Source organism: Protopterus annectens, chromosome 2.part0, assembly GCF_019279795.1.
Source record: "Protopterus annectens isolate FY-2018-M chromosome 2.part0, PAN1.0, whole genome shotgun sequence".
NCBI lineage: Eukaryota > Metazoa > Chordata > Ceratodontiformes > Protopteridae > Protopterus > Protopterus annectens.
The window spans coordinates 715506144-715529416 of record NC_056728.1 but is presented as its reverse complement, the minus strand read 5'-3'; the positions used below and the strand labels follow the sequence as shown (position 1 = coordinate 715529416).

Genomic DNA, 23273 nt, shown 5'->3' with positions numbered 1-23273 from the left:
GTATGAGTGATAGAAAAAAATTATAAGATTAAATCAGGGACAGTTGAGATACAAGGACAGCAGGTAGAAACAAAGTTCTTTTACCTTCGGCCACTGATGTTCGCTGACCCGCATGGTTCAGTTTAGTTCATACTGTGAGACCTAATGTTAAGAGTGGACGGGAGAGTGCTTAATTGTTAAGGTTCCTCTAAGCACTATCAGAATCAAGTCTCACTCTAGGGAATCTGTTTGTAAGTTTATCTTTTTCCCAGTATCAAGCCATAATTTTGGTACTCCTTGGACTAAAAATGCCTTTTAACTAAGACAGTATTGGTCTTGAAATTAACCAATTTAGTATAAGTACTTGCTGAAAAGCACAGAGAAGTGAAACACTGAAAATCAATACCCAGACAGCATCCAAATATGCATTTCATTCTTATTTTCACTTGATTATAAGTATCATTTCTGAAGCATGTCAATTTGAATATAATGACAGCATAACATCTTTTCCAACAGTTCCACTCTAGCACAAACATCCAGAACTGCTAAATGCTTGTTTATTACTGTTTTGAACCTCTTGAGCAAAGCAGGGTAAACAGATATTGTTAGTAAATAATTTCTTTATTTTTGCATATAATGCTTCCACAACAAATTGTTAAATGTGTTCACAACATAAAGAGTGGTATCCTACCAACTGCTGTCTAACAAAAACTTGAATGAAAGATGTTCAAATGTAGAGTAGTCTGCACTTATATACCAAGAACTGGCTTCTAGTGTAAAAAAATATTAACTGCTTATTTATGACAAGTATCATAATGCATTAGTTTTCTTTGGCATGAAATAATGTTTCATGTTTTTTTTTTCTTGTCAGGAGAAATCTATACCATTGACACCTATATCCAACTATCTGCAAAATTAGTCATCAGATTAGAATAGCCTTGGGTTTACTAACCGTATTATCTAAGCAACAATTTGTTTTGATATATTTGATAATATCAACTATTATTTAAGGCAGTGTTTCAAAAATCATACAAATTGTCAGTACAGTACTGAAAAGTGTGTACTTACTGGTGACTTGTTTCTTGTCAATTTCTGTAACAAAAAAAAATATGCGTAAATAAACAAGTAGTAAAAGTGTATGCATGTACTGGTGACACTTTTTTGTCAATTTCTGTAACAAAAACAAACAAAAAAAAACATATAAGCACACAAACACAGAAGGTTCATATTTACTCTCAGCTGCATACTATTAATACTTGAATTTAGTTTCCACAGCAGCTCCGACTTGCACTTCACATTATGACAATGATGGTTTTATCCATAACAGAATATATGAAAGATATACAGTATATACCTGTATGACAGAAAATAAATTTGCATCCATGATCATGACTATTTTTACTTACCTAATAGATATGTTTATATTATTAAAGGAGTTGAAATATTTCTGTGTGGAAAACTAAAGATAAACTAAATAAAATGCATATTGCATAGTCACATATGCTTGTTCTTTGTATCACAGATGCTCATGTTACTAGTTAGTAGCAAAATAATTACTCATTCATCCAGCTAATACTGTATTTATTATTGTGAATAGTACAGACAAAAACTGAGAAAAGAAATTGCCGTGTTATTCTTTATTACAACTAGGTTTCCAGCTGAAAATGAGAGGGACTTTTTAATGAATAAATGTTTAACTGCTGTAAAAAAGGATTTTTCTTTAAAACTCTGCTGCATTTATGAATGAAAAATATAATGTGACTACAAAATAAAGTACTTTAATGAACACATATTGCAAATGTACTGTTCCATCGTTGACTGGTGATGTAGCTTTGTCACAAAGTCACTAAAGTTGACTATTGTTTTTGTACTGATACAACCATGACACGTTATACTGTCAGAGGTGTTGAATTACCTGCCCTACATGTTGTTAGACTGAACACTGAAAAGACTATGGCAGTATAGGGCAGGCTAAAAAAGAAAGATTGTTACCATGCAAATGAGATAAACGTTTGGCATATATTTCTCCTAATTTGGGTTATTGCAAAAGTTTTGCAGCATTAAATATCAGGCCCAAGAACAGGTTTGAAGGGCTTTGCAGATTCATTGTGTATTGAGTCACATATAAGAAATACTGAAATGGCCTTGCTCATCAGGTATGTAGAACAGAGCAGTGGAATTAAATAGTTAATTAGTCAAAGCGAGCCCTACATTCTGTAATAATGCATACAGCACTAATGGTGGAGGAGACTGAGTTTATACATACTTGTTGCAGAAATTGCAACACCCAGCTGCAATGTACAAAGACAAATGATATATGTAAAGATTTTTGAAATTGGCTCATGCTCTTCTGAGTAAAGCAGGCCTTCTGTACACAGCAGCATAATTTAATGCTGTAAGCAATACAAAACAGATATGCTGCACTGGATGTTACAAGTCACAGTTATAACCGATTGGTTATGTATTACACAACATTTTTTGCTTTGCACACAATGAGATTTCAATCTGAAAGATCGTATCTGTAAAGGATCACTAATTTAGTACATCCTCCAAGCTCCAAAACAAAGTGGCCAGTTAAAGTGCTGTTGCCTTCATCGCTCCTATATTGAAGCATCAGTATATTTTAAAGTTCGACCAGCACTGAGACATCTTACTATTATAAGTATTGCAGGCTGAAGTTTTGTTTTTTTACAACTATTGGACAAAGTTGTTTGATACCAACATGTGAACTGTCAATTTAATTGGCCGTGGAATTAATTTACTGTATTTGATTGACTAAAAGTTGAGCTAATCTTGATAGGATAATATCGCCAATATGGGATTCTGATTTGTTGCTCCATCATTGGTTAATAATGCCAAATGTTAAATTTCATTGGCCAGCTAAAGCGTTACTTTTTTTGTTTTTATTTTGAAGCAACACCATATATCCAAGTTTGATCAGTACTGAGGTAATCTATTAGTACAAGTACTGTAAGCCAAAGTTCTGTTTGTAATTAACATCTTTACAATTACAAGTTAATATTTAATTTTGCAATTTGATCGGTGGCTGTATGTATTAAAATACAGGATGAAATTTCAAATATTGAAAATTATTTTAAAAATGGAAAATTTCTTACATTGTGAACGCTTTTTCCAAATTATGGAAATACAGCCGATTGCTACATAATTTATTTGTTGAGATAGTTCCATATATATATAAGAAGAGTCAATCATTTTCTTTTTAGTGGGAACATTGTGATAAAGCTTGGTTCACCAGCATTGATTTTATTGGCTGATAAAGCCAGGTTTGGAATTTATGCACATTAAATATCATAGTACATAATGCAGATTTTGAATACGGGGACTCTATTACAGCCATTTGAACTGCTGAGTATATTTTATTCATTATATGAAGTTTAGATTTGTTTTTATTGTTGATATACTGTTGATCTTTAGTTTGGTTTGTGAATACATTGTCATTCCAGCCATCTCTGGATTCATTGGTCGATAAAGCCAAAGCTGGAATTTGATTGGTTATTCTAAGCGGCTCCCTCTACTTGAAATGTATTTGTTTTATGACTGTATTTTATATTTGGGACATCGACCATCCTCCGCATTTATTTGTATGATGGTCATGTATGTTTCATAGGAGCTTTATTAATGATCACAATAATTTGTATTTTAATGCAGCTCCAAATACACACTATTTTGATTAATTGATACATTGAATGCATATAAGGCTATTTATTAGAGGAATTCATCAATACTTATTCCTGATTGGTCTATACCACTTAGGATTCATAATGATTTTTAGTTGGGCGACTATGTGATTTAGTTCAACAACATTTTATTGGTTTATATAATACTCTAATTACGTATTATATAGCATTTATGTATAGGAAACAAAAACTCAGGTTTTAATTGAGATGAATGTTTTATAATGATTATTTAGAACATATAAAATAGTATGAAAGACACTGTCCTGTTTCCTATTGGTGAAGACATGAGTCTTCATATGAATGGTTGATTTTAGCTTTATTAACATATTTTATTTTATTGGCTGAATATTTTGGTGTCATAATGGCAAAACTCCTATTGGTTGTTCTACTATTTAAGTATTTGTTTGTTTGTAATGAATTTTGATCTGAAGAAGGGTTTACTAACCCAAAAGCACTCATCTTTTTATTAATAAAGTCTTTGCTAAGATGTGGTGGTTGTGGTAATCTAGTTTAGACTCATATTATTGCATATTTTTGGATACCTCACCTTCATGACCATCATCTTAGCTTTCCTGTGGATATATATATATATATATATATATATATATATATATATATATATATATATATATATACATATATGTGTGTTCACTATGAAATTATGAAATCCCAAAATCTCCAGTTTCAGAATATTGAGTTCAGACTCTTGAGATCTAGGACTCTCAAAATTGTGACCCCCCCCCAAAAAAAACCACCACCCAACACAATAAAACATGTGTATGCAGGGGGGCAAGCCACCCTGCACCCCGCAACTTAAATATACGAACTTCGTGATTGCACTACAGCAAGGACGAGGGAAATCTCCTGGTCTGCACTGTATGCCAGTCTCCGTTCAGGATTTTGAAGTTTTGAAACTTCAAATATATGATCTTCAGTCATATGAAATTCGAAGTTTTGAGCTTTGAAATTCTGAACAGAACCCATATATATATATATATATATATATATATATATATATATATATATATATATATATATAATGTTTACCAATCATTGCATCAACATGTAAAATACCATACACCATATGTCAAAAATATGAATGTAAGCACATTACATATGTACTGAATAATAGGCTTGCATGCAAAAACAAAAGCAAAACAGAAAAAAATGTTCTTTGCAGGGGGGGAAGCTCCCCTGAGTCCAGATGTGGGGTGCTGTGCCACCCACACCCCCCGTTAATTATACATACTAACTCTGAGATCATATACAATTGTGGAAAGTGAATATTCTGAAACCTCAAGAATTTTGCAGCGATGCACACCCATCAAATATCTGTTTACTCGATCAAAAGTGGATGATGAAACAGATGTAAACTAAGCACACTTTCAACCTGACCATTCGTATCAGTATGTGTATGTGTGTGTGTGTGTGTGTGTGTGTGTGTGTGTGTGTGTGTGTGTGTGTGTGTGTGTGTGTGTGTGTGTGTGTGTGTGTGTGTGTGTGTGTGTGTGTGTGTGTGTGTGTGTGTGTGTATAGATAGATATAGATATCTATATATATTTATATATATATATATATATATATATATATATATATATATATATATATATATATATACACACACATACATGTATATGTATATGTAAAATGTATATCTATAAATGTGTGTATGTGTGTTGTAGATGTATAACAATGATGTAATTAACAACATGCCCACTTGTATTCATCAAGGCAGAATCCAAAAGAACCACACAGATTATTGGCCTGCCAGATTCTTAAGGATTTAGAATACAATTATGTTTCCTGAAGCTATAGTGTTGAGGACAACAACAACAACAGCGTGACTGGCAAAGTACTTTTCTGAAAACATAAAAGGGTCTTTTCCTTTATGGCCGCTTTCTATTGAAAATGCATTCTACATTTGAGAATTATGCTGAAGCCTATTTGGTAAAACATGGTGTTTATTTGTTAAAATAACTAAGACAATATATAAAAAGATAGATATGGGACGTTGCAGACCTGTCAGTGTACCATACTGATTCTTTTCTGATGCATTGTTGATATTTTGACTAGATTACTTGCAATCCATCATCACATGACTATCAGTACATTCTTTCAATCATGTCAAGGCTGAGCTTTATAACTTATGTAGTATTTGTGAGCCTTTACCCCAGATGCTACTTTTTAACCTTGAAAGTAGCAGATGGACACTTGGGCACACAATGTCGATAGTTTGCTATTCACACAGAGCCATGTGCATATAGTCTTAATAATATGCATAATATAAAATCAAAAAGTGACTTCCCAGTACATGATTGCTGCCATGATATGCCCTGCTTCCTTGAACTGACCAATAAAGAGCAGCAGATTTCCTAAGCACTTCTGATGGTTCAGACAGCTTTCCTACCAGTAATTTTCTCTAGTACTCTATAAACCTACATGAGTAATGCTGGGAAATTGAGTTATGCTTTAAACCCCTTACATTTAGTTACATTTAGTCAGTTAAAAAAAAAATCATAAAAAAGACTGGAAGCTACTGAACAAAATTATTTTTAAAAATTATGATAAGTAGTTCAGAGAAACAAAAACAATTTCATAAAAAAGAATGGAAGATAATATCTTGTTGTGTAATTCTTATACATATAATTTTTGTATGCAATTAGAAAAGAGTTAGTTTTTGAAGAATTTGCAGAAGTTCTCAACTTCTTTGCATAAAAATTGTGGACAAAACCTAAAATAATGGGAGGACAAAGAGTCAACATCTGGGCATTTTTTTAAATATTACTCTGACTCACTTAAAATTTTGCCAAAAATATGTACATTAATATGAATTTTCTAGACAGTAAGAAGCATGAAACTTTATTGATTGGCATTATCAACTGAGTGTAATACTCAGTAATTTACAATAAAATAAAATAAAATAAAACAATATGGAGGACAGGGCAAAAATAAAAGGCAAAATCAGTGTTATTTGAGAGGTATCAGTGCTACAGCTGCTATTAAGGAAATTAGGTTTAGAGATTAATAAAGATTTTTTTTCTGATTTATAATGCAGATTCTAAACAAACTGAAATGCTGGGTATTCAGTATAGTCAGCCACGTGTGAGGGTTTAAAAACTCATAGAGAGGATTAAAGCACTTTTGTGGAAAGGATACAGTTTATGATTCAGAAAAATATATTAGATTAAGTATGTCATTTTGGAAAAAATAGATATTTTGGTTCTGTTTTCCCATTACCAGAAAATTAAAACTGAAATGATAGGCATAATATTTTTGGTTGTGAGGAAAACTAGTAGTGAAACCAATAAAAAGGAAAGCTTAAATATCAGAAAAAAGTGAAGGAGGTCCAGTTTATGGTCTGTTTGACTTTGCTGCACTTCAGGATAGTAGTAACAATCATCTAAAGGCAAGATAATCTTTTAATAAAATTATTGATAAAAAATTCCTCATTTAATTGAGGAATTGAAAAACATAAAGACAGAAGAAAATTGTTTTCAATATGAATACTCTAGAAAGTTTTGTTTTGGAAGTTATGCTGAAGGATTATGATGAGGAAAATTTTACATGCGAATATATTAAGATAGTTTTATGAGACTCATAGTTGTGATAATTTAAAAAAAAATAGTTTATCAAAATAAATGTGGAGGCCTTAAGAAAATTCAGGTGTCAGAAGATTTTTGTAGAGACTGTCTCATAAAAATTACCAGCAAACAATGAAATGATTTGTTTATTTCTGGAGTATGGTGTGGAAGAAAAAAAAATCACAATTTTTAAAGGTAACATATTTAAAAAAAATGTAAGAAGTTGATGCAAAGTAGAGGTTATTTTTTTTAAATTTGAATAAAATAGATGAAAAATGTATTCCAGGTATCACCAAAATATAGATGAGATAGTAGTTCACAAAGCTGGTCATATAATGGTTCCGGCTGCATGGGTTTTACAACATTTGTGTATGGAAAGTTTATACAACAAAAGGCACATAAGAAGTTTTGAAATAATATGTACAGTGAAATGATTAATGCATGTCATTGTATTAGTTTCACCTTGGGTTGCCACCTTTTCAAATGCTGAAAGCAGGGGCATTGTTTGTACAAATGGGACATTTGGCAGGACAAACCATAGCCATGGCCAGTGCAAAGGACAGAACTTTACTATAAAAATAAATAAATAAAAACGTATTCTCGTAGCAATGAGTTGCTTATGCTGTTTCATATAATATTTACGTGTTTCATATATAAAATAATTGTTTCATGCGATTATTAAAGAAAATTTGAGACTTTTTTTTATCCTAAAATCAAAGAACATTTGCCATTTTTTAGTTTTTTCACAGGACACAACTGCCCAAAGTGGGACTGTCCCAAAATCTAAGGACATTTGCCATTTTTTTAGTTTATTCACAGGACACAACTGCCCAAACAGGGACAGGTGGTAACTCCACTTTTGCTGTAGTTTTGTATTCAGTAATGTGTTACTGTGATATTGATTATAATTGCATTTCGCTATATAATACATTGATGTGAAGCTGGTGCACGATTTGATGTTTTAATAAAGTCACCCAATTCTTTTTGATAAGTGCCATGGGATCTTTTAAATCCATCTCATCTGCCACCAACTCAGGCAGCTTGGACCTCTGTTTAACATTGCTTCTAAAGGACAACACACTTATGAGTGCAATTCCCCATTATACTACAGTGTAGTATTAGTACTGGTAACAAATGCAAGCACCTGGTTTGGGAACAGAAACCACTGTCTTCAAGCACAGTACTTTTGAACCACTGAGACTGGCATTACTGAACCAATTCATTTCAAACATTAATTAAGCATTATGCCAGTGTCAGATAATAAGCCAGTACTGTACTAAATTATTTTCACTGCTACTACATTGTTAGTTAGGACACTTTACTGAAGAGCCTCAAAATGAATCATTATATTCTTCTACATTTTACTCTTTGCTTCAGATTAGGCATAGTAAGACATATGTGCAGAAATTTATTAGCCTTGTCTTACCTCTCTGCCTTCCTAAAGCCTCTGATCAGCTTCTGACCCATGTTCTAGCTATACAATGCCAGCCCTTACTTATCACATGCTATGCTAGAATCAGCAGACAACCAGGGAGGACCTTTCAGAAACAGTGGCTGCAGCTTTCCCCACAGGCTGAGCGCCTTGTCTTGGTCACACTACACATATTAAAACAGTTCCATAGAGGGTGCACTTTGTTTTACTGGTTGAGCATGAAAAGTGTTTTCTAACACTGTACTTCATGTTTTTTAACAAGTCCTGTAGTACTGGCCCTCAAATGCTTCAACTGTACCAAGACTCAGTACTCAAATTCAGGTTATCTGACATGCAGAAAGGGTTTTATCCCTTAGTGCTATGAAGCAGTAGCAAGGCTACCATACTTGCCAACTTCTGGTCATCAGACAATTCTGCAGTGGCTTAGGAATTATAAATATCTCCATCAGGAAATCTTCCACCACAATAGTCAAATTCTTAATGACCCTGGTTGGCAGCTCATGAGCTCACTGTATACCGCTGAACTGTCCTAATTTTGTCTTATAATTTTCCCTGTTCCTTGTAAAATATTTGGTTTTCTGCTAAATCACTGAGGATTACAGTCAATAATGCTACACATTAGAGTACCATACCTCTTTATTATTCAAAAATGCATATTGTTGCAAAAAAAGTTATATTAACTTTTTAAGTTAATTACAGTAATATATAAAATTGTCCCTGATTTTGAGCCTTAGTCCCCAGATCATTTTTGGCTTTGTCTAGAATTCTTGAGTAATTAATTTGAGATGGATATCTCCCAGTGCCATATCTTATTTTAAAACAAATAATTCCTCCTACACATCCTTTTTATCTAGCCTAGTGTTTATCCATTTCTTGCCGCATTCTGCAGTTCGACCTTCCTCAATGGAACCTTCCATTTCCTTCTTGAAAACCAAGATAAAGTGTTTACTTGCACCCCTGCTTTTCTCACACTTTCATGATCTGCTTCCTAACTCCTACCACACATATGTCAAAAGCCCTTGTTATTCTTCTCGACCCCCACTGACAACTCCTTTTTGCTTTGCACCTTTCTCATCTCACACTCATTAGTTTGTGGCTTTATTTACTTATTTATTGATTGACTCATGTTCTGTGTATGCCACACCTTCCTCTCAATCACTTTGCCTCAAGTGTGCCATTTTTTGCATAACCTCTAGTTATACATTTGTATATAGACTTAGTGTCCTCATACTCTTTTTCTCTGTTTTGCCTGTTAATCAATACATTTTCCACAACAACTGGTACTCTTGTCTTTAACCATTCCTTTATTTTTTTTCATCTGCTTAATTTTCTACAAGTTTCTTTATTTTGAACTTATCTAATAGCTTAGTATTATGGAAACCCTAAAATCCCATAATACCATTGTTGTCTTTGGGTTCTTAACTTTCACCTCCATTCTAAATTATAGAACAGCACAATTATTTTTGGCTAGTTATTCCTTCTTCTGAACACCTTGTCAACCTACAGCTTGCTTAAGATCAGTTCAGTATAATAGCCTTTTCTAGACAGTCCTACACCTGTCTGCTGAGCATCTTGTAGTGCAAGGCCCTGGTCACTTCCTATTCCTTAACTGTCCATGCAAGTTCAGATCTTCCAACAAACATGAATGAATGAATGCATGAATGCATGAATAAATAAAGAAAAACATACAAGTATGTATGCATATATATATATATATATATATATATATATATATATATATATATATATATATATATATATAAAACATATACAGACACACATCATCATCATTCTCTTTTGGCTTTTCCCGTTCTGTCATGTCCCACCTCTGCATCCATCCTTCCATTTCTTCCTATCCTCTGCATCTTGCTCTGTACCACCAAGCTCCTTTCTTTGTCTCCTCTGTCCTCCTCATAAACCTTATCTTCATCCTTCCTCTCTCTCTCTGTCCCCTCAGTCCCATCTTTCTCCATCTTTTCCTGTCCAAACCTCCAATCCTACTCAGCACTCTTCCAAATAGCAATTCCATCATCCAACCTTTGGCTGCTCTGTCCTGTCAACATGAATCTCCCTCCTCATGCTCTCTAATCTAGGCTCTCCTAATCTTACACCATTGAATCAATATCAACATACTTACTCCTATCCCTGCCAGCTCACGTCATCCTTTTTATATCTGCCAACACTGTTAATAACACAACAAACCTAACTGGTCTTCCACTCCACCTCTTCTCCCCTTCATCTGTCTCTTTCCTTCACCTCTCACTCACTTCCTGACACTCTTCTCTTCTCCATACTCTTCCCACCTCACCTGCTCTCTCTTTCACCTCTCTTCCACATTCCACCATTACTCTCTCTGTTGATCCCAAGTACTTACACTCATCCACCTTTACCAACTCTCCTCCTCTCACCTCTCCTCTCCTCCCCTCTCCCTCTCTCACATATATTCACATTCTTTCTATCTCTCTCCACCCTCATTCTCCTCTCTCTCTCTCCTCCCATCTCTCAGAGTCTCCTCCAATGTCTCCCCCAACCTCCATCCTCTCACTATATGTCATCCATCTCATCTCATAACCTCCTGTCTGATCCAACCTGTCCTGATCCAGCTCATCACTGCACCACCACCACCAGAAGAGCTGATCCTTGATGTAATCCCTGATGTCACCCTGCACCTGTCACTCCCTGGTCCTACCACTGTCACCACCTCCCTCACCACTCACACTACTCCTGTCACCTCCTCTGTACCTCTCTCCCACTCTCTTACCAACTTCTCCCTCACTCCTCTCCTCACAATACTCTGCTTTCTCTCTTCTCTGTTCTCACTGTAACTTGCAACAACAAAAACACAAAACAACTCTTCTCTGCCGTCTCTGTTCTCTCTCAACACTCTGCATAGCAAGTCAGACATCTGTGTAGTGCTCTTCCTCTGAACCCTAATTGCTATCTTCTATCTTCTTAACTTCTACTCTCTTTACTACTTCCATAACTTCAATTATCGACTAATCAGTTTTATCCCTCTGTAGTTATCTGCACTCTGCACAATTCTTTACCCAAAACACTTTTCTAAATTTCTCCACTTTTTTCTCCTCCTCCTCCATCCTTCTCAAATTTTTAATTAAAAATTCATTCCACTGCCATTCTTCATTTTTGCCCAAACTCTTCCCATTGGTATGTGTCATCATTCATCTGCCTTCCATTCTTCATCCTCTTTCATTCTCTCCTCTCTTTCTCTTCCTTCTTCACTCCTCACTTCCTGATTCATCCTCCCCCCATCATCCCCATCATCCCTCTCTCTCTTCTCTCTCTCATTCATCAGCCTCTCTCTCAAAAATTTTCCATCTACTCAACACACTCTCCTCTCTTGTGAGTACCTTTCCCTCACTATCCTTTATCACCCTTACATATACATTTATTTTCATCTTTGAAATAGATCACTACCCCCTCCCCCTTTCGCTCCTGAAACCTGAATTACTTGTCATCTCATGTTGTGACTCCACTTGACATGTCATGGCCATACATGGCCATATGTTTTGTGAAATGAACATTACCCAACCTGAATCCCTGCTTGATGGTCCTCCAACACCCTTCTTTCACTCTGTGTATTGCAGATGTTTCAACTCACATTTGTCTGTTCTTCATTTTCCTTATATGACATCTTTTTACACACAGACACACACACACACACACACACCCGTATATATATATATATATATATATATATATATATATATATATATACATAAAACATACTTTTAGTAATATATTCCCTTCTGGACTAAGATAAAGGCTGTTATTAACATACCACTGGTCCATCTATCAGACTGCCTCTTCTTCCTTATCCATTGTTACAGCTGGTGAGATATTATCCTTCCTTCCCTGGAATGATAACTGTTACTGCATGTAACACATCTTAGAATGTCACATTCAAATCTACCTGCCTGGCCATTCTTCCTAGCATTCCACTGTCTCCCCGACAGGTCAGTGATACTTACGTGCACCATAATTAACATACATAGAATCATCTTCACTGGTGACAACCTTCGTCATGTTTTACTAAGTTCTGTTTTCTTCTCCACAGCAGAACACAGGCTGATACCAACTCTGCTCTTTGTTTTCTGTGTCTACCAGATGTGTCTTAGCCTCATGCGGGCTTAACTTAAACCATGTCCATGGTCAGTGAGGAGATTGCGCATGCTGATGCTACATCTACCAGGGAGTATGCCCTATCTTCCTACCACCCTGTGGCAGCCTTGCAAGCTCTGAAATTCTGCCTTTAGGAGGTGTATGCAATTTTCTGCTCGTGAGCAACAGCCAGACCATGCAGTATCTGCTTGCAGTACAGAGCCATTCAAGATCTTAATGTTGTTACTATGGCATCCCCCAGGATAGCTGACCAGGAATCAGCCACACAATCCCATCCTCCACTACCCAGTTCCTCTAGTGCCCACGCCCCATGTTGGACACCATTTGTTTTGAGTAGAGGAAGGGTTTTATCCCTGTGTGCCTTACTAAGTTTAAGTCCCAAGACTTACTTCATTGCTACTTTGTCTCCCCTTCCTCCCTTGAGAAACCTGTTAATCCTCTTGATGATTTCAATCAGTAATCATCAATTTTTGTTCTATGCCCCTAACCCTGGATCTGCTTGATTTTTCTTCCTAATCCACTTACATACATGCATTCCATCTGCAATCCACTGCCCATGACTTCCTCATTATCATTTCTCATTGACTCCCTCCCTCCTCTGTAATAGATGCTCTCCTTCCTAATCCTTCTATGTCCTTCCTAAACATCTTATCCACTAATGCCACTTCTTGGTTCCACCTGCTGCTATTTTCTCATTCTTGCCTTCCTACACTTCCCTCATCTTCTCCTTTCCCCCTAATTTTGCTAACCCCCTACTCTGCTCTGTACCTGTAGTGGCACCATTCTCATGTCTCTTTCCTCTGGGTCCATGTTCCCTGGCTAAGTTCCCCTCCTGCCTGTTTCCCTCATTGTGTGGCCTCCTGGATAACCATGTATGGCACTGCCTTCTTGCATCATCTGTCACTTCTCTTGACCATACTGATATGCACCATAATTAACATACATACAGCCATCTTTAGTGGTGATAACCTTTGTTATTTTTCTTCCATATTTGCTAAGTTTTTTCCAAACTGTCTTGCATATCCTTCTCCTTCTCATACCTGTTCTGGCTGCTCTTTCACCCTCTTTCTTCATCTTCTTGTCTGCTGCTGCACTTGTCTGACCTTCTGTGAATTGACTTTGTCAGTGTTCTCCTAGCTTTTACCTCATTCTTTCCCTCCTTACCATTTACACCCTTTTTCTGAGATCCTGTTACTCCTCTGTCCAATCTCATTTTCCCTTTCTCATTTCAGCAGCCCATGCACTACAATTTGCAGCTCTCATACTCTCTTAATTCACTATGTCTTTGTCTACCTCAACCCTCCATTATCCAAAATCCTTCTATAAACCCCACATTCCTCCCCAAGCCTGATTGTTATAATTCTCCCTCCATCCAACCCCATTCTTGCTTTGTTTTTGTTTACTGGCAACCACACCTCTCAACTAACCAGATTTATGCCCCATATTTTTGGTCTTTTCCTCATACAGTTTTGGATTTATGGCAAATCATCATCAAGTTATTGAGGATAGAAATCAGAAAATGACAGGTATTTGAGTTTCAGACTTCATACTCTTCAGAAAATTCATGATAATGCAAAACCTGTTATTCTAAGTTTGTAAGACCAATGTTTAAAATTGTCCCTATTTGTGAGCCTTTGTCCCTACTTTATTTATAGTTTTGCCCATATTTCTTGCTCTAAGGGGTTGAAAGGTATATTAGCAATTGCTAGGCCTTTCTATCTCATGTCCTAACTAACCTGATTGGCAAATGCCAGTTAGGTTAGCAGGTACTCAAGTAGAAGGTAATTAAGTCATTTACTGCCTAACCTATTTTAACAAGAGTTGACTTAAAAATAATAAAACTATGCAATTAACTAGTCAGAAATTAGTTGAGTAAGCTAGAATCAGGGCATTACTCTTACTATATGGTATTTTATGTTTTTTTCTTGCCAGAATCATAGATATGTCATTTGGTTCCTTGTGCAGGTCTCCAAACTGGAACTTCACTCAATCAAAGTTAAGAATAGAAAAAAAACAGCTCTTATTCTGTAAAACAAAAGCAAGACAGCAAGCTGCCTTGACACTAATGTAAACAGCAGCTTGCTACAGTGATCTTACCATATATAGTATCTCAGTCATGACTGCAAATGTAAATAAATGTTGGTACTGCACTCCCCCAACATTGGCTTGTGCTTAATTCACTGCCTGACAGCTTGAACCCAGGCCAGGTCTCCCATTCACCCTACCCTAGTTTCGGCTCCTATCCTTGCCCATCCATTTGTTTAAATCTTAAAGATTAATGATATGGTGCTTCTCTATATATCAAATAGTTGTTTCAGAATTTTATGAAAAAAAGTCTGTTGAGGAACGATGTAGACCATAGCAAGAAATATTTAGCATGAGAGCCATATAGGTACTTGTATTAGCAGACAGTCTGGATATGTGTCAGAGTTGGTGTTATATTTGCATGAGCTTTGGATTTAGGTTTAGTTTCTTCCCTGTTAGTAAAGCAAACTCCTTCTCGTTCTGGACTATTTCAGAATAAGGTATAGTTGTATTTACTGATAATGGGGATAGGTGTGACATCTTTAAGCCAAGTTTCAGTGACTGCTATAATTTTGGTGTAGTGATGAATAGTCATGACTTCAAACTGGAATCATCGGTTGTTAAAACTGCAGGTGTTTAGATAGCCTACATATAAATGTTTGTTATGTGGAATGGTCAAGCAATTAATGTTGAAAGGACCTGGATTAAGCACTGTGCAAAGCAGTTTATGTAAAATTAATATTCTGAGAGATTAAAAACATTGATATTATAAGAGATTAAATGTATTTTGGAACATTTAGACATATTGTTTGAGCAAACAGCTTGTTTGCTTAAAGCTGCTGTGAGTTAAGCCTTTTGCTCTTCCTCTACTGTTTTCCAAATACCTTCTAGGAGACTACAAATGATAAGTGCTTATTTTCAACTGGTTTCTGCACTTTCTGATGAACTAAAACTATATCTATTTGTTTAAACTGTGCAACTGCATTTTACTGCATTTTTTAGATTGTCTGCTAATTGAATTCCTCTTACAACTGTAATTACTGTTCATCTGCTTGTTTTGTTCATTTTACTTGCTTCCTGTACTTGAAAAATACTAGCATAGACTAGGTTCATGTTTTACTGATCTAGTACTGTTTGCGACCTTTGGAGCTTGTAAAACAGTTAATCTTTTGTCTGGAGAGGCCCCCTGTGCTCTGGTGGCAGGAAGGTACAATTTGGACTGATCTAGCTAAGCATATTGTTGCAGGGCTCAGTTTAAGGTATTTTGATAGGATAATTTGAACTTTGGCTGTTTCCTGTTTTTCTGCTTTAAAAAGCCTGTGTTTGAACTGGTTTGTTCTTGTTTGCTCAAAGCTGCAGTGAGTTAGGCCTTCTGCCCTTGCTGTAGTGCTTTCCAAATACCTGGTGAGAGACTACAAATGTTAAGTGCTTATGCTCAACTGTTTTCTGCACTTTCTGATTAACTAAAACAATATTGCTGCATATCTGTTTGTTTAAACTGTGCAACTGTATTTTACTGCATTTTTTTAAAGTGTCTGCTGAATTCTTCTCTCTCTCTCTCTCTCTCTCTCTATATATATATATATATATATATATGAAATGCTTCATTTTTATGTATTTGACACTATTTTTTTAAACAGAGCAAGGAACTGCTATAGGTAATCATTAACAGCCTAATATTCTAATTTGGGCATTTGAAATATATGTTTTTATAATCATGCTAGTTATTTTAGATATACAAGATGAGTTATTTTTTGTTTGCACAGGAAGTACCCATTTGTTACAGATTTTCCTTATGGCTTTCAATAAAAATAAATCTAGTTTCTGGTTCACACATTTTTTTCAGTAATGATGCTGTGAAATATTTACATTTAATATTTAGAGTCATATCCTATTAACTATCACAGGAAAATGATCATTATTAATTTATACAGAAAAGCTGCAGCTACTTTTAACTTTCTACATTACAAAATATTCCACCTATTCTATTTAATATCATCTCTTCCATATGGCGAGTTACTACAGGGTATAAGAGCCAGCAGTACATGGACAATGTTTTAGATGAAGCTGAAAAAGTATTACCATGTTTTATGAGACAGTGAAAAAGTGCAGGACATTTTAAAGGAATTATGTGAAATTGCTGACATTTCTATGTAAACTGCCAGTAACATTTTCTGTGAAAATTTGAATAGTTGGAAAGACAGTTCATAAATTGTGGTATATTTATTTTGCCACTGAGTGCAATGTTTTAAGTGAAGGAATTGTCAGCTGCTTTTTTAAAAAAATCTTGTCAGTTCTTATGTTTAGATTAACTTTTTATTACTAAGCTCTAATCTATCAGAGAATGGCTAAGAAAATATTTAAATATTTAATAAAAACTACAAGAAAAACCTAGCCAAGCTAGAGTTTTTCTGTGTGGTACCTTAAACCTCCTAGAATAGAGGCCCACAGGATATATGCAAATGACACCTTAAGGACATCAAGTGTTTCAGCTATATGGCTTCTGAATGTCCATGACATTTTACTTTTTAAGTCCTTATGGAGAGATTCGGGGGAACAAATTCAAACAACACTAGCTGTGGTCATGCACATTCTGGCCTTCTTATGACCTCATCAGCACAGCAAAAGTCATTCTCCATGGCCTACTGATCAGTGGCGAAGCTAGAGTTTGTGCCACCTGGGGCTGTCTGACTTTGCTGCCCTTCCCCCCTCACAAAATCATGGTCAAATGGGGCCCCCCCATACACAGCCCTCCCCCCTGCAGCCATTCCAAATTCCAATGTTCCATTACTTGGCTATTTTGTCCCATTTACCATAAACACTGTAATATGCATACTGCTTTACTTCTGCAATAATTTGGATTTCATTTAAAACTTTTATTTTACATTTTATAGTACAAACACTAACAGACATCTGCTAAAAAAAGCAATACAATTTCATAATGAAGATAGAATTAGAATTAAAACTTCTCTGCCCTTGAAAGTAAACTCAGACTTGAAACAGCATTTAAACCCACATTCAAAGAAAATGCATCTGACCAGTGGTGGATAAAGATTACCTTTGGGCTGCTTTCAAATCATAGGCTCCTTGCACCTGAAACATATATGTGTTTTTTGATACACCTTCCTGATTGTATTAAATTATATTTCTTGTATGATACAGCACACTTGTTAGACCACATTTTAAATTTACTGTTTTGAACATTTTTCCAGTAAGCAATGAAACAAAATGCATGGACCAATAATGACAAAACTGCCCGATTCAGAACATTTCCATCATAAACGTCTACTCAGACTACTACAGTCCACCAGTATCAGTAAATATGCATAATCTCTGCAGAAGTAAAAGTCATCTCTAAATAAGTCCATGTCAAATAAATCTGTAACTAATGAAGAGATTGCTGCTAGCAAAGAACTTTATATTTCATTATTTCATCTACAAATAGAGTGCCTGCTGCCCTTGAGGAATACATTACCTATGTTACATTAAAAAAATGATAATCTAGTAATATTGCAATAGGAAGTGGATGGCAAACTGACAACAGGTTCATAGTTACTATGTATCTCCGCCAAAGAGGACATTCTCAGGACTGCAGCATCTACCCCCTTTAAAAGTACAACACAGTACAGCATCAGCAATCCCTCTACATACTGTGGGAGTAGCACCCACAGCCTTCTGCATCAAAATCAAACATTCTACCTGTTGTGCTACTAATAACACACACAGCCTTGGCATAAGCAGCACTAAACTTCTCTCCCCCTGAAGAACTATGCAACACAAGAAATCTAGAAAAAAGCCAAAATGTATGGGGGGGGGGGGGTTGAGACAAAGGCCCAAAACCTGGGACACATTTTAAAAATTGCTTGTATAATCTTAGAATACTAGAATAAAATGCTTTGCATTATCATGCATTTCCAGAAAGATAGGAAGACTGAAACTTAAATGGCCATCATTAGTGAATTCAGTTCTCACTAATTTGCTAGAAAATCACAAATTGTAAGAGAACAGACCAATGTAATGAACACAAGTGGTAGTGTGTGTAGGGAATTCAGGCTCTTGCCCTTTGTACTTAAGGTACAGGGTTTGAGACTGAGTAGCCCTAACCACCAAGTATACTTAATTCAGACATTTTACACACACACACACACACACACACACACACACATACAACATGTACAGCAGATAGATAAATGAGTAGCCTAGCAGCAAATAAAATGCACACAGCACAGTAGCCTAGCAAATAAAATGTACAGCAGATAGTAAATGCAGCACAGTCGACTTCTCCGTACTTGTTTGTAGCCTAGATTAAAAAAAATGCACAACAGACTTTTCTGTACTTGTTTGTAACCTAGATAAAATAAAATGCACAACAGAGATAAATGCAGCACAACTGACATCTCCTGCTTTTCCTGGATTATGAATAAATAAAATACACAACACAATGGAGATAATAAATGTAGCACAACAGACTTCTCCTGGCTTATGAATAAATAAAATACACAATGGAGATAAATGCAGCAGAATGGACTTCTCCTGGCTTTCCTGGCTTATGAATAAAATATAGTTGTTAATCAGACACACACACATATCCAACTTGCAGCACAACAGACTAACAGACTTACTTACATCAGGCTGCAGAATATAGATAAAATAAAATGGAGCACAACACAGACTCCTGGCTTATGGAGTTAACCACACAGTTGATCGGCCACAGCAGATAAAAAAAAAATCCTGACTTGCAGCAGCACAATGGACTTAATTACAAGCAAGCTACACAACAGATATAAAATGCACACAGTTAATTGGCCGCAGCACAAATACACCCCTTCTTGCAGCTTTGCACACAGGACTAAGGACTTACATCTGCGTATATCAGATAAACAATTCTTCTGAATAGCGTGGCTGGTGGAAAGGATAAAAGCAAATGTTACAGTGCATTTTTTTTCTTACCTGGAGACCTGCAGTAGGTGCAGTCTGCAAAACTTTAAGCATATCTGCCGCCATTGCTGTTGTAGTCCCCTTCTTTCCCTCCAAATAGTTCAAAATACATATGTGACTGAGACGGGTCCAACAGGCAGTAGCTGATGTCATCACCCACGCCTCTGTAGGCTGGTGATGCGCGGTGATAGCCATAAATTTAAAGTGGTAGTAATACAAAAAAAAAATAAAATAAAGTAATCAGCAAAAAATCATGAATTAAGGGAGCCACTTCCAAATTTGTGGCACCCCATTATTTTGCCCTCAAAACCAATAAATATTGAGGAATTTGGTTTGGTTGAGAGATATGGCTGATGTTCATGAACATCCACTTATGCTGTGCTGAAGAGGTTATACGAAGGCCGAAATGTGCATGTCCACAGCTAGTGGCATTTGGCTTTATTGGCCTGAATCTCTCCATAAAGACTTAAAAAGGAAAAAAGTCAAAAGTCATGGGTATTCTGAAGCTAGGCTTAAAAAGGCCCTAGTAACCTTGAGCCTAGCATACATCTATGAACCTATGAGTACATGAGCACATTGTGGATGTGAAAACTACTAGACAAAAAGGTATAATTACCTTACATTTTAACCGCTTTCATAATGGTAATATTACTGACTTAAGTCTCTTGCATTCAAGACAAGGAATGCCTTTGCAAAATGAATTATTGAGAAACAACAATGTTTTTATATTAAACTATTATTTATTTTTCATTTATATACTGACATTTTATTACTGGGAAAGTCCAAATGGGTAAGTGCCCATTTTCAGCAGCACAGGAAGTAAAGCTCCAAAATATTACAAAAAGTAACAATAACTTTACAATCTTCAAATATAATACATAAACAGCTACAGTTTAAATAATTGTACCAAATTAGACATAAAGTGAAAACACTGGTTAAGAATAGATACAACTTATATGACAATGATTTAATATTTATAGAAATTTTAGCCATTTTATAGAGAAATTAAAGGTAAGTTAGTATTATACAAACAGGAAATACAATATGAAGTGAGAGAAAAAACAGGATTATAGCATATTTAGAAAGAGAGTTAAGGGACAAAATAGACTGAAGTAAGGAATTGAGTAAAGAGGGGAGAGTAAGAAGGTGTAAGGTACTACAGAAAATACTCTGAAACAATATGGTTTGAATACAGACATGAAGTAAACATACGATCATTCATCATTATGTGGCTTTTGATAGCTATTTGTTTTAACTCACTGTTGTATTTATCAGTATGATTACTTGTACTCTGATTTCTTCATGAAGGCTGTTTTGCAAAGGTACCTGAGCCAATCTTTTTAATAAGGAAGTGTTGCATCTCTTATACTTGTTTTCACAGCATACATTTATTTCATATAATATGGAGTTAATTAACCACTCTACCTCTTCTTCTACAGTCAGGAGGAGTACACATCCACACAACTGTGACAAGAGGTTGCAGTTACTTCATTGTTTACGCACTTTATTATTAACTGCTCTCTCTCTCTCTCTCTCTCGCTTTTTTTTTTTTACATACACAAAAAACCTGGGTTTTTTTGCAGTCTTCCCTCCTGCAATCCAATTCACCACTAACTGCTCCACGTTTAACTGCTCTTCAAGTACAGGAGAAGTGTCTCTTCTTTCTGACTCCCCAACCTCGGTCATATTTTTCATTAAATACAGCATATTTAGCATATTTCCACTCAATACTTATATACTGCAGCACTTATATGTAACCAACAGCACCCATCACCCAACCTAAAATAGCAAATGCAAACATATGTCATCACTTCTTCATTGCCTTCAGAGACTGACACCATTTTTCTTAAAGCTCTACACAGTAGTATCCAGTGATCCCTGTCTTCCGAATAAGCTCTGGTCATCCTAATTAACCCCCCAGGTAGTACCACTGTACTACATCAACTCTCCACTGTCTCCAACAGCTACTCACTGAAATTTCAATCAGCCCTGCTTTATTAAGTCTCTGCATAGCTCCACATGGTTTGTAATAATCCATGTACAAGACTTGTACCTAGCCACCATTTCCCTAACAAACATCTTTTATCTATATATGGGCTGCAGCATCACACTCAGACTGTTTGCTTTAGCGCATGTGAACCAGTGTATATAAAACTCCAACATGGTCTGTCCCCTCATTGAGAAGATATTAGGTTATGACTAGCTGCCTGGCCTATTAACCCCTTACTTTTAGTCCTTGGGTATATCATTTATATGGAACGTATCCACGTACACATTAAAAGGTCAGCGATCACCTTCTACTTAATCATCATTAGCCTCCTTCATCAGACCGATAAAACTGATACTACTAGATCTCTTCTGGATGTACATCTGAGAGCTTAATATCTATATTTTCACTGGTGAAGGTGATCAATATACTCTTACACAATAGAAATATATGTTACAGTTTTAAAGCTTGCTTTGTGCAATATCCATATTACTGCAGCTGACACAATGAACATTTTCAGTATGAGACATAGTATAAGTTGCAGAAAAACACCCTGGTATCTTCAATAGTACTTATCAAAATATCTTACACTTTACTACAACAGTTATAGTCATTATCCCTTTATAAACATGGTCTTAAGGTTTCACTGAAACACTCCTGTCAGCACTGACCTTGTGGATTTTCTGTTTCTTGACTTCGTCTTTATTAACATCATCAATGAGCATTCCTCCCACTTTTGTCTTTCTTTCACACCATCTTCTTAGTATAGGCCTGTTTGTATTGATGACTTTTAGAAGTCATTTTTCTGCTGTGGGTTTTAAAGCCTCTGCCACTGTTACCATATTCTACTTCCATATTATTAATCCTCTGTAAGTCCATCATCATGGCCTACAGACCCTCAGCGTGCATTTCAGTCACCTCACTTTCTGCCCCTTTTGCTTACCAGTTATAATTCATGAGTCTGACCCAGTAAGTTGTTGTTGTGGTGTCTTTCGGCTTTTCCTGGTTAGGGGTCACCACAGTGGAACTCCGGTCCGCTAATGATTGGCAGTAGATTTTTATGTGCCGAGTTGCCGGCCCTGATGCACAACCTTCAACGAAGGTACGCCAATTCACGCATGTTTCCACACAGAAGAAGCTCTAGCTGAGAATTGAACAGGACAATGTCTGACTGTGAGGCGACAATGCTACCGCAGCACCACCACCGCAGTAGATAGTCTGACCCAGTAAGTACACTTTGCTAAACATGTGGAACAGCTATAATATGACCTTTATTTACTAACTTCCATTTTCATTTTACAGAAATATACAGCCAAGAAAGTAGTTTGGCAGTGTTACCAGCTGACAGTACTGCAAGCAGCATCATGCTACCCATCGGCAGTGTCAGCATTGACAGGTGTTAATCATTAACAGAGAAATTGTGCATGCACCCCATCATGTAGACCCCACCCAGCACACACATATGAGAGAAGTGATCCTTCATTTTTACCCAT

At 36.0% G+C, this 23273-nt stretch overlaps 1 protein-coding gene across 1 annotated transcript in view; it reads right to left on the bottom strand.

Moving 5' to 3' along the window:
- MUSK (muscle associated receptor tyrosine kinase) overlaps positions 1-23273 on the bottom strand; it is a 1728668-nt gene that overhangs the window by 393175 nt on the left and 1312220 nt on the right. The window contains exon 11 of the mRNA XM_044061034.1: positions 1048-1071. Within this exon, the coding sequence (XP_043916969.1) occupies positions 1048-1071 (24 nt within the window). The remainder of the gene's footprint in view (positions 1-1047; positions 1072-23273) is intronic.